The sequence below is a fragment of the Mauremys reevesii genome, linkage group 3, assembly GCF_016161935.1.
Source record: "Mauremys reevesii isolate NIE-2019 linkage group 3, ASM1616193v1, whole genome shotgun sequence".
Classification (NCBI taxonomy): Eukaryota; Metazoa; Chordata; order Testudines; family Geoemydidae; genus Mauremys; species Mauremys reevesii.
In genome coordinates, this window is record NC_052625.1 from 114,356,661 (window position 1) to 114,370,407 (window position 13,747).

General features: G+C 38.7%; 1 protein-coding gene across 8 annotated transcripts in view; it reads left to right on the forward strand.

Annotated features, from left to right (window-relative positions):
• The window catches only part of PTPRK (protein tyrosine phosphatase receptor type K), a 581,996-nt gene that overhangs the window by 553,025 nt on the left and 15,224 nt on the right, over window positions 1–13,747 (forward strand). For 5 of the 8 annotated variants that reach the window (XM_039529032.1, XM_039529031.1, XM_039529033.1 and 2 more), the window contains 7 exons: window positions 894–1,078; window positions 2,711–2,798; window positions 4,108–4,184; window positions 7,510–7,546; window positions 9,059–9,156; window positions 9,927–10,043; window positions 12,775–12,944. In XM_039529032.1, the coding sequence (XP_039384966.1) occupies window positions 894–1,078; window positions 2,711–2,798; window positions 4,108–4,184; window positions 7,510–7,546; window positions 9,059–9,156; window positions 9,927–10,043; window positions 12,775–12,944 (772 nt within the window). The remainder of the gene's footprint in view (window positions 1–893; window positions 1,079–2,710; window positions 2,799–4,107; window positions 4,185–7,509; window positions 7,547–9,058; window positions 9,157–9,926; window positions 10,044–12,774; window positions 12,945–13,747) is intronic. The other 3 variants (XM_039529026.1, XM_039529029.1, XM_039529030.1) reach the window with 1 other exon arrangement.

Consider the following 13,747-nt stretch of genomic DNA (forward strand, 5'->3'; position numbering starts at 1 on the left):
GCTAACCAGTCAGTAGAATTGCTGTGTGCTATTAGCGTTTCACAAAAGTTGTTGACTCCTTGTCAATAGTGTAAGAAGTGATGCCTTTATGAAGTTCATACATCAGTTTAGGGTTGAGTAGTGCTTTGGAGTCCTTCAGGAGGAGAGGATTGTTACATACTAATTTTATAAATAGTATTTCTTTCTTTACTTAAAATGGAGAATGTCCAGCTGAAATCAGGGCACATGACAACTCAGCTGTTCAGTTGAAGGATCAGTGGCACAATGATAGTATTAAAGTCACCACTTTTGTAAGTGTTGGTTCTTCATCCCAAATGGATTATGTAGGCTGAACCCTGATATGAAGATTTTTTAATAACAAATGATATATCTGTAATCTACAATGTTTGGTGGGGTGGGGTTGTTTGTTTTTTAAACTGGGATCTGAACTCACTGATTCTGGATGTAGAACCATGGTGAGCTGGAAGCACGGAAGAGCTGTCCTCATTATGTTGCTTATTTCATAGTTTTGTTGTCTTTATTAAATAAGCTTGTTTCAGAAAAGTTTAAATTTTGGATAACAATGAGAAAGTGAAGTTTTCTAAAAAGTGACCATTAAAAACTACCTTTTTAGCTTTTTAATGAAGTATACTTAGACCTTCTGTTCTACAGGAAAGAGAATCTCAGTCTTTTTAGTGTGTTTGCAATCAAATAAATAAATAAATTTAACACCCTGAGTGCGGTAGGTGCTGGCTTGCACACTCAGAAATTTTGGGGGAAGGTGAAGTGATGAGAAACTGTAAGTCTCTGTTTCAAGAATAGGCTGAAAAATTTACTGTAGTTGATTCATTTTAAGTGTATACACTAGTGTTAGAATAAATGTTACTTACGTCTCTGGGCTTTTGTAACCACAGATGAGAATCACAGTGCGACAGCCGAGTCCAGTCGCCTGCTGGATGTACCTCGCTACCTTTGTGAAGGAACAGAGTCCCCTTACCAGACTGGACAGCTGCATCCAGCCATCAGAGTAGCTGATTTGCTGCAACATATTAACCTCATGAAGACATCTGATAGCTATGGTTTTAAAGAGGAATATGAGGTAGAATTTAAGTGATTTATTTATGAATTATTCTTATCAGAAAAACCCCTTGTGAGTACAGTATCTTGTTTGCAATGAGGGCTCTTGATTGCAGAGGGATTAAACTAATTGTAATAGGATGAAAGAAAATTTGACAGTGAGATGTATTAGGTAGTGGGATAATCCCAGAATGAGGTAGGGAGAAGAGTTCTATTACTTGAGACATTCCAAATGACAGTAGTCTGGACTAAGCGCTAGATATGTCCAACAGTGAAAAATCCAGCACTGGTGGTGGAGGGTGGGTACAGATGGACAGATAGCTCTCCTCCACCACTGGCTTTGGATTCTCTGGGATGATTCTGTGAGGTTAGACTGTCAGAAACAGTACAGCCAGTAAAGTGTTACAGCCTAGTTTGCATACAATTACAACTATATTTAAAATGATGTAACGGTTTCCACTTGCTTGTAAACTTTGCTGATTAAATTTAGAGCCCTCCCCACTACCACCTACTTACGGATTTAATAGGAGAACAAGACTTAATAGCTGTTTTCATCATACCCCTGCCATTTCCCCTCTTCACTTACATGCATTTTCCCCTTTGTCAGTGTTTTCTTATACCATGCTCCATTTTAAGGCTGTGCTTCCATAGTGCACAAAGAGCAGTGACTAGTTTAGTCCCTGATTTCTACTTCTAATGAATGGCCTCCTGCTTCATCTCTCCTTTCCCTAACGTGGGCCAGTGGTGGAGAATGTGCTTTTAAGTTTGTTTCCATAGTAACTGTTCTGTTTCTGTGGTTGATCTCCCAGGTAGGGGCAGCACAACACCCAGAAAGGAAGCTATAGTGGCACATGCCTTCAGGAATTAGATAGAAGCATGGAATACAAGTTGTGGGCAATGGAAAAGAACATAGAGAAAAATCTCATCTGCCATTGCTGAGATAGCAACCTTTATCTTACACCCTTCACAATATGGAGAGGAGTTTGAAAATGTTTTGCTAGTAGTTTTAAAGTTTTAGCTTTAAAATAAGAGCACGAACAGCAAGAGTTTTAGGAGGAGTCTTCTTGGTTGCTGTGTTCAAGAGTAATGCCTGCTCCATTCTAAGAAAAATTATGGAACAGGCAGTAGGTGTCTGAATATATTATGGTACATTATAAGAGTGGGGAGGGTCAGTCTGTGTATATTTAATCTGGGATTCCTCTTCTTTTCCTTCCTCCCCACCTTGTGAAGACTGCTGAGCACTTGACCCTCCATTTCCAGCCCTCCATCAAGCCTCCATCATTCCTTCATCTATTTTGGGCCAGGAGGACTGGGTTTGAAATCCCTTTGGAAATCAGTCATTGACTGATTCATTAGCCTGTAGGGATCACTGAGAGAGACACTCTCCCTCTTCCTATAGCTACATTTCTACTTCTGCTATCAAGGAAGCTAGTGGGTGACAGATCAGATAATCAAAGCTGAGATTCTTTTATGATAGAGAACCATCAGGACATAATCATGCTATCTTAAAAAAGATGTCTTTAGCAATGTTGTTTTAAAAAATTACATAGGTTTTACTAAACTAATTTCATCTATCTATCTATCTATCTATCTATCTATCTATCTATCTATCTATCTATCTATCTAACATTATTATTATTATTATTTTTAATAGAGTTTCTTTGAGGGACAGTCAGCATCTTGGGATGTCGCTAAAAAGGATCAAAACAGAACAAAGAACCGATATGGAAACATTATAGCATGTAAGTTCCTAGATGGCTTGCAGTCATTGTTTGACAGTGCTGATATTAATTGTCATATACTGCTGTATTTATTTAACAGCTTTTTAAAGTAAAAATAAAAAATGCAGTGGCACATCTGCTTATAAAATCAAATGCTCATTATTGATCAGTGCAGAAATACAGTGCTATCTTTAGAATTTGTGCCATTGTCAAAGATTCTTTCCCTTCAGGGCTAATGTGTGTTTAATTTTATGTTTGTACATAAAATGCATGTGGAGATTAAACATGTGAGAGTGACTGAGTAACAAAATCCCTTTGAATGTTACATTAATTGTAGTTTTGTTCACCTATAATTGTATTCCAGGTTAAAGTATATCAGACTGTCCACATGCTCTTTTTGTTGTTGTTGCTGCTGTTGTTGTTGCTTGTAGCCATTGTGTCTGAACCCCAGTTGTGTAACATAGGTGTTTTTTTACATTGATGGCTAGGAGCAGGGAGTCCTGTCTCTCTCGAATCCTTAGACATAATACTTTTGATAGCTTAGAGTATGTCTATACTTAAAATGCTACAGAGGAACAGCTGCGCCACTATAGTGCTTCAGTGTACACACTACCCACTCCAACGGGAGGGCTTCTCTCATTGGTATAAGTAATCCACCTCCCTGAGAGGCTGTAGCTAGGTCAACGGAATAATTCTTCTGTCCACCTAGCACTCTCAATACGGGGGGTTAGGCAAGCTTAAATATGCCACTAAGGGGTGTAGACCAGGTCTTAGAGTCAAACACAGGGTAAACAAATTTTATTAATATTTTATATGGGAATTGTGTATGCAATAATAATGCCACTCATCACATTTAAATGATTGAAAGCATGTTGCTAATATGAACATTGCAGTTTTTTAAGGAGCTATATATGAAGTTACATGACACTGGAGCAAAGGACTCATAGTCAAGACTTTTTGGGTTTCTAGTTTACCATCTATTCCATTAACTTGTTTTGTGACTTCGGGGAAATCACACAGATTCTTTGTCTCTATTTACCGTATGTATCATTGTGATACCTACTAACTACACAGGAGTAATGGAACGTATTAACCGTTGTGAAACGCTTTCAGACCCTCAGACAAAAGACCCCTCTCTGTGTAACTATGAGGTAATCCCTCCGTTTTAACAGATTTTAAATTGTCAAGCACTAGTAGTTTCCTCAGAAGCCTTTCCAGTGCACTAGATCATTGTAATTTACAGTTGCCTGCCATTTATTTCATATTTATATTCAAGCCAAGTCTGAAGGAACTTCTATTACCTATTTTTTTTCTTATATTAAATTTACAGATGACCACTCCAGAGTGATTTTGCAACCTGTTGAGGATGATCCTTCTTCAGATTACATTAATGCAAACTATATAGATGTAAGTGGTTGCATGGATTTCTCCCTTTCACCTTGCTAGCTTCTGTGTGTGAAACTTTTTGCATGTTGTGCCTACAAAATTATTGAAAGCTTTTTTTTGTTATTAAGAACAAAATGTACACTTTCCTTGTTCTACGTCCCAGTACTCACTGACATTGTTGTGCTTTCTTTCACATCTGACTTTGGTTTGGGCTGTAGATTTGGCTGTACAGGGATGTAAGTACCACTATATGTGAATAACAGCATCCTATTGTAAATATTTGCTATAGACATTGTTCTTAATTACTTTACTTTTCTGTTTTTATTACTAGATATCAACGCATGCTTCATTTAATTTATCTCATGTAATATCTATTCTTTTTTTTTCCATTTTCTTTTGTGTAAATACTTTATGTATGTACCTGTGTTAAAGAGATCGCTTAGACTGTTAACATAGTTCTAGGTATTGTTACATAAACCGGATAAACTTCCTCTTTAAGAAAAGTTGCTGTTAACTTAAATTTTATTTTGGATGGTTTTGGTTACTAGCTTTTATTTTCCCCTCCCATTTTTATGTGAGAAGCTGGATAGTATGCTGTAAAGTAGTGGTTCTGGAAGTGTGTCGAAGTGGTGTTTCTAATAGATGGCTTGGAAAGGAGTTGGGGAGGATAGCCTTATTTATTTTCTTAAGGGCAATAGTCATCAAGCTGAATATGTAATTAATATTTGATCTTCAGGTGACAATTGGATATTATACAGTATATACACAAACATATATATTTATATTATTTTAGAAATGTAGTATAAGTTTCTTGATTTCTACTGTACATCTTTTTTCAAATTTGAATTTCCACATTTTGTCAGGAGTTCAAAAGAACGGGAATCTTGAGAGATCTCTGCCATGTATATTGGTCCAGAAAATATAACCTTGTTTAACCGAAACCTTGAGAAAAAAGAGGGTGGGAGGACAAATAATATGGAGGAAAGACCTGTAAAAATAATATCACCCAGAGTATTTACTGGGTGTGTTTTAAAGGGCTATTTTTTTCTCAACTTCTTTTATATGTAGCACCACACTAACTCTTTTTTCCCTTCCAGTAGTGGTTTGTAAAACTTGAGACTCTCTAGGATATAACGTTTCTGCTACACATATAGCACTGAATTTCTTATCTCCGCTACTGTGATGTGTAGGACCAGAGATATTTTGACAAAGGATTTCCACAAAATGTTTCCCCTGATTTGTGATAAATCCCGTTTCTCAGAGGTACTGTTATCCCATGTAGACAAAAACACCATCTCATCATAACCAAGGAGGAAGACCACAAACTTACATTGGCTCTTTGCTGAAAATATTTTTTACTTGTTCCTGAAAACACGGTGTATAAAGAGAATATAGCACTGTGTTAAACTTGTGTAATTTGAAGTTGGAGCTGGGTATTAAAACCTCATGGGGGACTGGATTGTCCTTCCCGGGGTGTTTTTTAAGAATACTGAGTAAGCCAGTCCATTCTAAAAACACAAAATGCTGTTCAGAAGGATTTTTATGAGCTGCAAAGGAAGGTAATCAATCGTTGGCAAGGATGATTAAACAGTTCTCAGAGAGAGGGTTCAAATTGCATGGATATGTGGAAATCTGTCAGTTTAGTGGCAACAAGGGGATACAAGGAGTATAAAGATCCATGATTCCTCTAATGAGTGTTTGACCCTGTTGGCTTAGTAAGACTATAACCCAGCAAATAGCTGTGGTTATTTCTCTCACATTCTCACAGAATATCACATCACTTATACCACTTCCTCTCATACTAGCTCTACTAAATTTAGTTCCTTCCTACAACCTTGATCTTTCTACCTTATTACTAGTACAAGCCTGAATAATTTTTTTATGAGTTAATTTAGTACAGGATCCATTCATCTTGCAGGTCACATGCTAATAATTGACAGTCGATAATGATGTGCAGACAAGCAAGCACTAGAACTTAGCCAGCTAGCTGGAAGGGTTCAGTTGTACAGGTTTGTTTCTCTATATGTGTGTGTGTATATACATGTGTGTGTATCATGTACAATATAATACACAGGCACACACTCTGTATAATATTGAAAACATTTTGCAAAACATTCTGTTGTACCCAAATGCAGCAGGGCGTTCATTCTACGCACACACACATTGTCCAGCTCTAACATTGGAATGTTCTGTTATTATTATGTATGGCTCTAATAGACATTTTTGTGCATTTGTAATTAAAATTATTTTGATAAGCAAATGAAAATTATATTCTTGTTTCATTGCTTATGGCAGCAAGGACTAATCACTTTTGGTAATGTGAAGGCAAAGACCATTTTCACTAAATTTAAAATAAGCCAGCCGATGCACTCAGCAGAGAAAGAGGGTGTCAAAAAAGGACTAATTAATAACCCTAGTGACCTGACTAAGCTATTTTTTACTGATACAGTACAAGTATGCTCAGGTCCAATGTTAATTTTTCCATTTTATTTGTTACCATTTGAACCTTTTCAGACTCAATTGATCTGTTTGTTATGAGCTATTCAGTGGCGGCTCTTGACTTTTTTGACAGGTGAGGCACAAATCACAAAATAGTTATTTCTACCCCTGGGGTAGAAATAAAGGTTACCTTATTGATAGTGAAGAAACAGCAGGTAGATTTGGGAGCTGGACCTGCCACCACTGCCACTGCTTCCGAGCTTGCATGGGGTGGTGGAACGTGAGGTAGGCTGTAGGGCTCAGCAGCAGCTTCTCTCACACACTCTGAGCTCACCCTGTGGGGGAGGAGGTCCATGTGTGTGCAAGAAGCCAGAGGGCCTGTCCCTTGCAAACTCCCTGCTTCCTGGGCCTAACTGCAACAATCCTGCCCGTGGCCTCACCAAGCAGTGGTTACCATAGCAACGCCTTTAAAAAGTGACTTGTGGGCGTGGTAAATTGCCATGATAACAAGGCAGCTTCCTGAAGCACAATTAGCTATACCAAGATTTGAACAGCCCTATGTCCCTCAAACTTTCTGGTACTGCATTTCGCCCCTGGGGAGAGAGAGTTGTGACATTTAAATCAAATCATAATTTGTCCTTAAATCTGTATATATTTATCAATTTTTAAAAAAAGAATATGCAAAATGTGTTTTGTACCTTTTGGGAATTCTTGATTAGGCTGTGCCTCGCTTGCCTGGGCTGACGAAGCCGCCCCTGACCTATACACAGTTCTTAGCTACTAGTCTGTTCTGAAAAGGTTTTCTATAGCTAAGCTGTCTTACAGTCCATTATGCCTTCATTCTCCCCTCCCTAGCTTGCTCTGGTTGGTATTAAAGTATAGAAACCAACTTATTTTTCTGTTTTAGGGCTATCAAAGACCAAGTCACTACATTGCAACCCAAGGTAAGAATCTTCCAGAGCAATGTCACCCAGCAAACCTGCTCCATAACAATCAGTGGACTCTGCCCTTTTATGTACAATATAAAAATGGAACCAGATTTGGTATGTAGTGTATAGTTTGCAGCAGCCACTGTTTATCCTTCTGTGCTGCAGCAATCTAATATAATTTGCCTACATGGAGCATGCATAAATTAAAACTTGCATTAATTTGTTGCACTAAATATTGAGTAACTCCTATTCCTCCTATTACTTTTTTCCCATATAAGTCTAGTCAATAGTTACTACAGTCATTTGCAATTTGAGGGTGAGTCAAGGAAGGGTTGAAAAAAAAGGAAAATTTCAGCCTATCTTAGGTGTTTGTCTTCTCATAGTACTATATGTTATGAAGCTGTGTGGTATTGGTCCAAGACCAGTATTGCTGGGGTAAATAATGACATAGTTACCACCATTGTAGCAGTTTTTTGACAAGCTGAGACCAAAGATGGGCTGTCTCTCCGGGGGAGCTTTGACCAGTGAGGCTCTTAGCAGAGAGAAGTGAGGAAAGTCTTCCAAATTCAACACTCTGGAAGGAAAAGGACAGGAGAGGAGGAGGCTTCCATTTTCTGTATAAATCAATCACTTCACACCTCAGATGAAGCTATGCAAGTTGTAGAAAAGTAAACAGATTTGACTAAATTGCTTCTATTTCATAATATAGGGCCACATTTTAAAGACTGCCTCTAATTATGCATTTGCAACCAATTGCTGGCATAAATAATATGATTTTGTCATGTTGCTACCCAATTATGGTCACAAATCAAGTAATTAGATGTCTAAATCTAATAATTTGTACTTGTAGTTGATTGTACCTGCAAAATTAGAGGCTAAATGGAAACCTGTTTAACAATTTGGCCTATAAGTTTTTGTCATATATCAGTCCAAAGTCCTTTTCTTTGGGCTCTAATGGAATCTATATATGCCTACCTACCTTTATTGATTATGTTTGCACCTGAACGTTTAGTTGTGTTTTAACACATTAATTAATACAGTTGTAAATTATTGTCCGTACAGGACACAAACATTTGTTGCCTATTATATTTAGACCTCGGCTACAGCCTATGATCAAACATAAGTAGAAGCAAGTGTTTGTGTCCTCAATCAAATGTTTGTGTAGTGTCTACACTAGAATTTACAACCACCCTAATTAACAAGTGTTAAAACAAAACTAAAAAATTATATCCACATATGACTTCTATCGTACTGTCTGAGTAGCTACTACAGCGTATGAGCACTTGCACTTTAATATCTTTCAAGTAGTAATTTGGTTAAATTGAGACGCTTCTGCCTCGATTATGAATAACATTATGGTTTAACAACGTCATCAATATAATGCTGCAATTCTGTAGGGATTATTAGATCCTTTCATATCTGAGCAAATAACTTTCTGCATATCAAATGCCTATGCTAAAAGATTTTGGTTTTAGTGTTCAGTCAGGTAGTAGTTTTATTACACAGTGCTAAATGTTTTTTTTCCAGGTCCAGTCCATGAAACAGTGTACGATTTCTGGAGAATGATATGGCAGGAACAGTCAGTTTGTGTTGTGATGGTTACAAATTTAGTTGAAGTTGGACGGGTAAGGAACTTTATTTTTAAAATGTTATATCCTAAGGATATCCTCTCAAACTGCTGTTTATCATTGCCGAAGAAAATACAGAAAAGTCTTTTGAAAGACACCCTTAACTCTGGGGATGAAGGGGAGTTCATATATCCTTGCAACGTGAAGTAGCATTATATAATATGGCTGCTTTATAAAGAAAAGACCCAACGAATCAGGCTGTTGCCATGTTATTTTAATGAATAGGGAACAATGCTGCCTGAATCCATAATACAATATAGTGCATAAGAAACATTTGTATATTACTCTGTGCTCAGATGATCACAGCTAGCTGACTAGACAACAAGTGCACATCATCTTTAACAGCAGATAGAAATCAGCAGATTATTTTGCATTTTAGGATTAGCCACTCTCTTGAGAATTACTTTAATAAAACACCTGAGATTGCTTTACAACAGCATAATTATTGAAATGGAAAACATCCCACAGCATTAATTAAAACCAGTGAAAAATATGTTTTCCTACGTAGAAAACTATAGAATTCAGATTCACTAATTTGGAAAGATAATTTGGCCTTTGTGGAAAGATGTGTAAATCAGCATGAACACTTAACGCTAACATTATGAACAGCTTTCACAGTACTTGATTGGCAGTTGGTGCATCTGGTCCACAGTAGGGTTCATATGACTACATCATTTTGAAAGTAATTGTGATAGAAATTGTTAAGTTACTATTTGGCATGCTTTCACTTTCATATGCTTTAAGGTGCCTTTTAATTTTGTTTTTAGGTCAAGTGCTATAAGTACTGGCCTGATGACACCGAAGTTTATGGGGACTTCAAAGTGACTTGTGTGGAAATGGAGCCACTTGCGGAGTACGTAGTCAGGACGTTCACGCTTGAAAGGGTAAGCTCTTTGAAAGACATCATCAGAATATTGCTACTTTGCAGTTCAGTTTGTTAAACAGCGTCTTTCACATATTCAAGTACAATACCAAATCATTCTGCCTATTTAACAATTCCATAATGCAGAATTTATTTTACCATAGGAGGAATATGTTACATCACTGGTTCCCAATCATTCATATACCCACAGCTTTTGTACTTCAATAATTTGTTTTGACTGGTGTTGTACACTTCCCTTCTTGACCTTAAAAATGAGCCTGTACGCTGGGCCCAAGTAAATTGTTCTTAACAATCTTCCATTCACTGGGACATGTCCTGACCCTTACAGGAATTAATGTTGCTCCAATACTCTGACTTGTTCATTACTTAGGGTATGTCTACAGTACGAAATTAGGTTGATTTTATAGAAGTCGATTTTTAGAAATTGATTTTATCCAGTCGATTGCGTATGTCCCCACTAAGCGCATTAAGTCGGCAGAGTGCGTCCTCACTACCATGGCTAGCATCGACTTACGGAGCGGTGCACTGCAGGTAGCTATCCCACAGTCTCCGCTGCCCATTGGAATTCTGGGTTAAGCTCCCAATGCCTGATGGGGCAAAAACATTGTTGTGGGTGGTTTTGGGTACATGTTGTCAGTTGCCCCTCCCTCCGTTAACGCAATGGCAATCGTTTCGCGCCTTTTTTCCTGGGTTACCCGTGCAGACACCATACCATGGTAGCATCGCACGGTCACACCTACCCCAGCCTACTCCTTGCTCCCATGGCTCATGAAGCCTGGACAGTAGTAAGAAGCAGTTCAGCTATGGGCTGAGCAAGTGCAGAATGGTGGTAGAATGTGCCTTTGGACGGTTAAAAGCTCGCTGGTGCTGTTTGCTGATTAGGTCAGACCTCAGCGCAACCAACATTCCCATTGTTATTGCTGCTTGCTGTGTGCGCCATAATATCTGTGAGAGTCAGGGAGAGACGTTTATGGTGGGGTGGGAAGTTGAGACAAATCGCCTGGAGTCCGATTATGAGCAGCCTGACACCAGGGTGATTAGAAGAGCACAGCAAGGCGCGCTGCGCATCAGAGAGGCTTTGAAAACCAGTTTCATGACTGGCCAGGCTTTGGTGTGACAGTTGTCTGTGTTTCTCCTTGATGCAAACCCGCCCCTTTTGTTGATTTTAATTCCCTGTAAGCCAACCACCCTCCCCCCTTCGAAATAAAGTAACTATTGTTTTGATACCATGCATTCTTTATTTTAAAAAAAAAAGAGAGATAATGGACAAGGTAGCCCAGTTGGGTGGGGGAGGAGGGAAGGACAAGGCCACATTGCTTATTGTAGCCACACTAAAAATCAAACTGTTTGAATGACAGCCTTCTGTTGCTTGGGCCATCCTCTGCAGTGGAGTGGCTGGGTGCCCAGAGCCTCTCTTCTCCCCCCTCCCCCCACGTTCTTGGGTGTATGGGTGAGGAGGCTATGGAACATGGGGAGGAGGGGAGGTGGTTATACAGTGAATACAGCAGGGGTCTGTGCTCTTGTTGTCTTTCCTGCAGCTCCAACAGATGCTTCATCATGTCCGTTAGCCTCAGCATCACGTCCTGCCTCCGCTCTTCGTGCTCACTTAATTCTTTCCTGGCTTCTGCCACTGAATGCCTCCATGCATTAAGCTGTGCCCTGTCAGTGCGGGAGGACTGCATGAGCTCAGAAAACATGTCATCGCCAGTGCATTTTTTTCACTTCTAATCTGCAATAACCGCAGGGATGGAGATGATAGGGGGAGCATAGAAGCATTCTACGCTCTACGATTCTGGGGGGGGGACTGCATGGTCACCTGTGCTGCTGAGTGCTGCTGAGTTCACCACGCTGACCAAACAGGAAATGAAATTCAAAAGTTCCCAGGGCTTTTCCTGTGTACCTGGCTAGTGCATAGGCGTTCAAAGTGTTGTCCAGAACAGTCACAATGGAGCATTCTGGGATAGCTCTCGAAGGCCAATACCGTCGATTTGCACCTGCACTACCCCAAATTCGACCCAGAAAGGTTGATTTTAGCGCTACTCCCCTCATCAGGGAGAAGTACAGAAGTCAATTTTAAGAGCCCTTTAGGTCGACAGAACAGCGTTGGTTGTGTGGACGCAGTCATTTTTAAATTGACCTAACACGACTAAATTCAACCTAACCCCATAGTTTAGACCAGGGCTAAGAGTATGAACATAAATGAATATGAGGTAGCAAATACTAGCTGGTGTGGAACAGCTATGGTCTTCTGGTACAACTGTTACACCTGTCTGCATAGGTTGGAGAATCATAATTTTATATATAGAAACATCAGTAAAATGCTTTTTTGTGTTGACTCTAAAAACTATTAGAACAGTTGGTCTAGCATACTTTAATAGCAAATATAAGTATTATGTGTTTCAGATTTGCAATACATTATCAAAATATCACACTATGGCACCATTATACTATATAAGCCTTATGGGATAAGATGCCAGGCAGTTTAGAATAGATTCTTTTTATGTATATGTGACAAAGATGAACCAGCAATTTATTAATAGCCATGTTTATATTCCATTGTAAAATCAGTTTTCCTTTAAACATAGAATGCCATGTTCTTTGCTTAAATTAGTTTGAGAAGACAGTAAGTAGATTCTAGCAGTGTTGTCATTGCTGGACTCAGAGAATATTTTGGGTGTTGAATATTTTGAGTTTAATAACCTCTTTCAAAATATTGTTTTTGTCTTTGGCAGAGAGGTTACAATGAAATCCGTGAACTTAAACAGTTCCATTTCACAGGCTGGCCAGATCATGGAGTTCCTTACAATGCCACAGGCCTCCTTTCATTTATACGTCGAGTCAAATTGTCTAACCCTCCTAGTGCCGGTCCTATTGTTGTACATTGCAGGTGTGTAGAGAAGAGGTAGATGAATTTTCTACAACTTTATACGTGAACTTGTATAGTGGTCTCTTGTGAAGTTGTGGAGTTTGTCTTTTTGTTATTTAACTTTTGGGAATGAATTTGCTCTTTCAATGCCCTGTCCACCCTGGAAGCAGAACTAGGCTAGCTACAGCAATGTATAAACATAGCTGGATTCTAGTACAACTTCCCCGATTGGTATGGACAGATATTTTTTCCTCAGAACTGTTAGCCAAACCTTGTTATAATGTAGGCTAACGTTTAACGTGCTCTATGGCAAAATTTTATGACAGAGTACTAGGATGGTATTTTGTTACAGCTATGTTGACATTTAAAATGTGCCTTTGCAAAATATAATTTTAAGTAGAATATTTCATTGAACATATGGCAACAAATAGATCCATCCAGTGAAACAACATTCTGAAATGAGCCTGGATATTGGATAGAGTGGGAACAACTAAAGAGTGTTGTTTTCCATGTAAGTTTTGCAAATTTTCCATTATGGGGCACAGTTCACTGAAATATGATCTCTGGACAAATCCATCAAATGTGTTAACTACATTCTGCACATAGAGTTAGCCAAGTTGTGCATGGAATTCACTTTTCAAATATCTATAATAGCTATGTAAAAACCCAGGAGAGACTCCCATACAATCCTGATATTGTACCGGAAGATTGTTAACTGCCTAAACCAGAGTATAGGGGAGAGTCTACATTTTACAGTCAAATTTTCTTACCTGAAATTGTCCCTTGGAAAAAAATGGTCCCCCTTAGTCTCTCTGAATAAAGAGAAGTCCTATATGTTT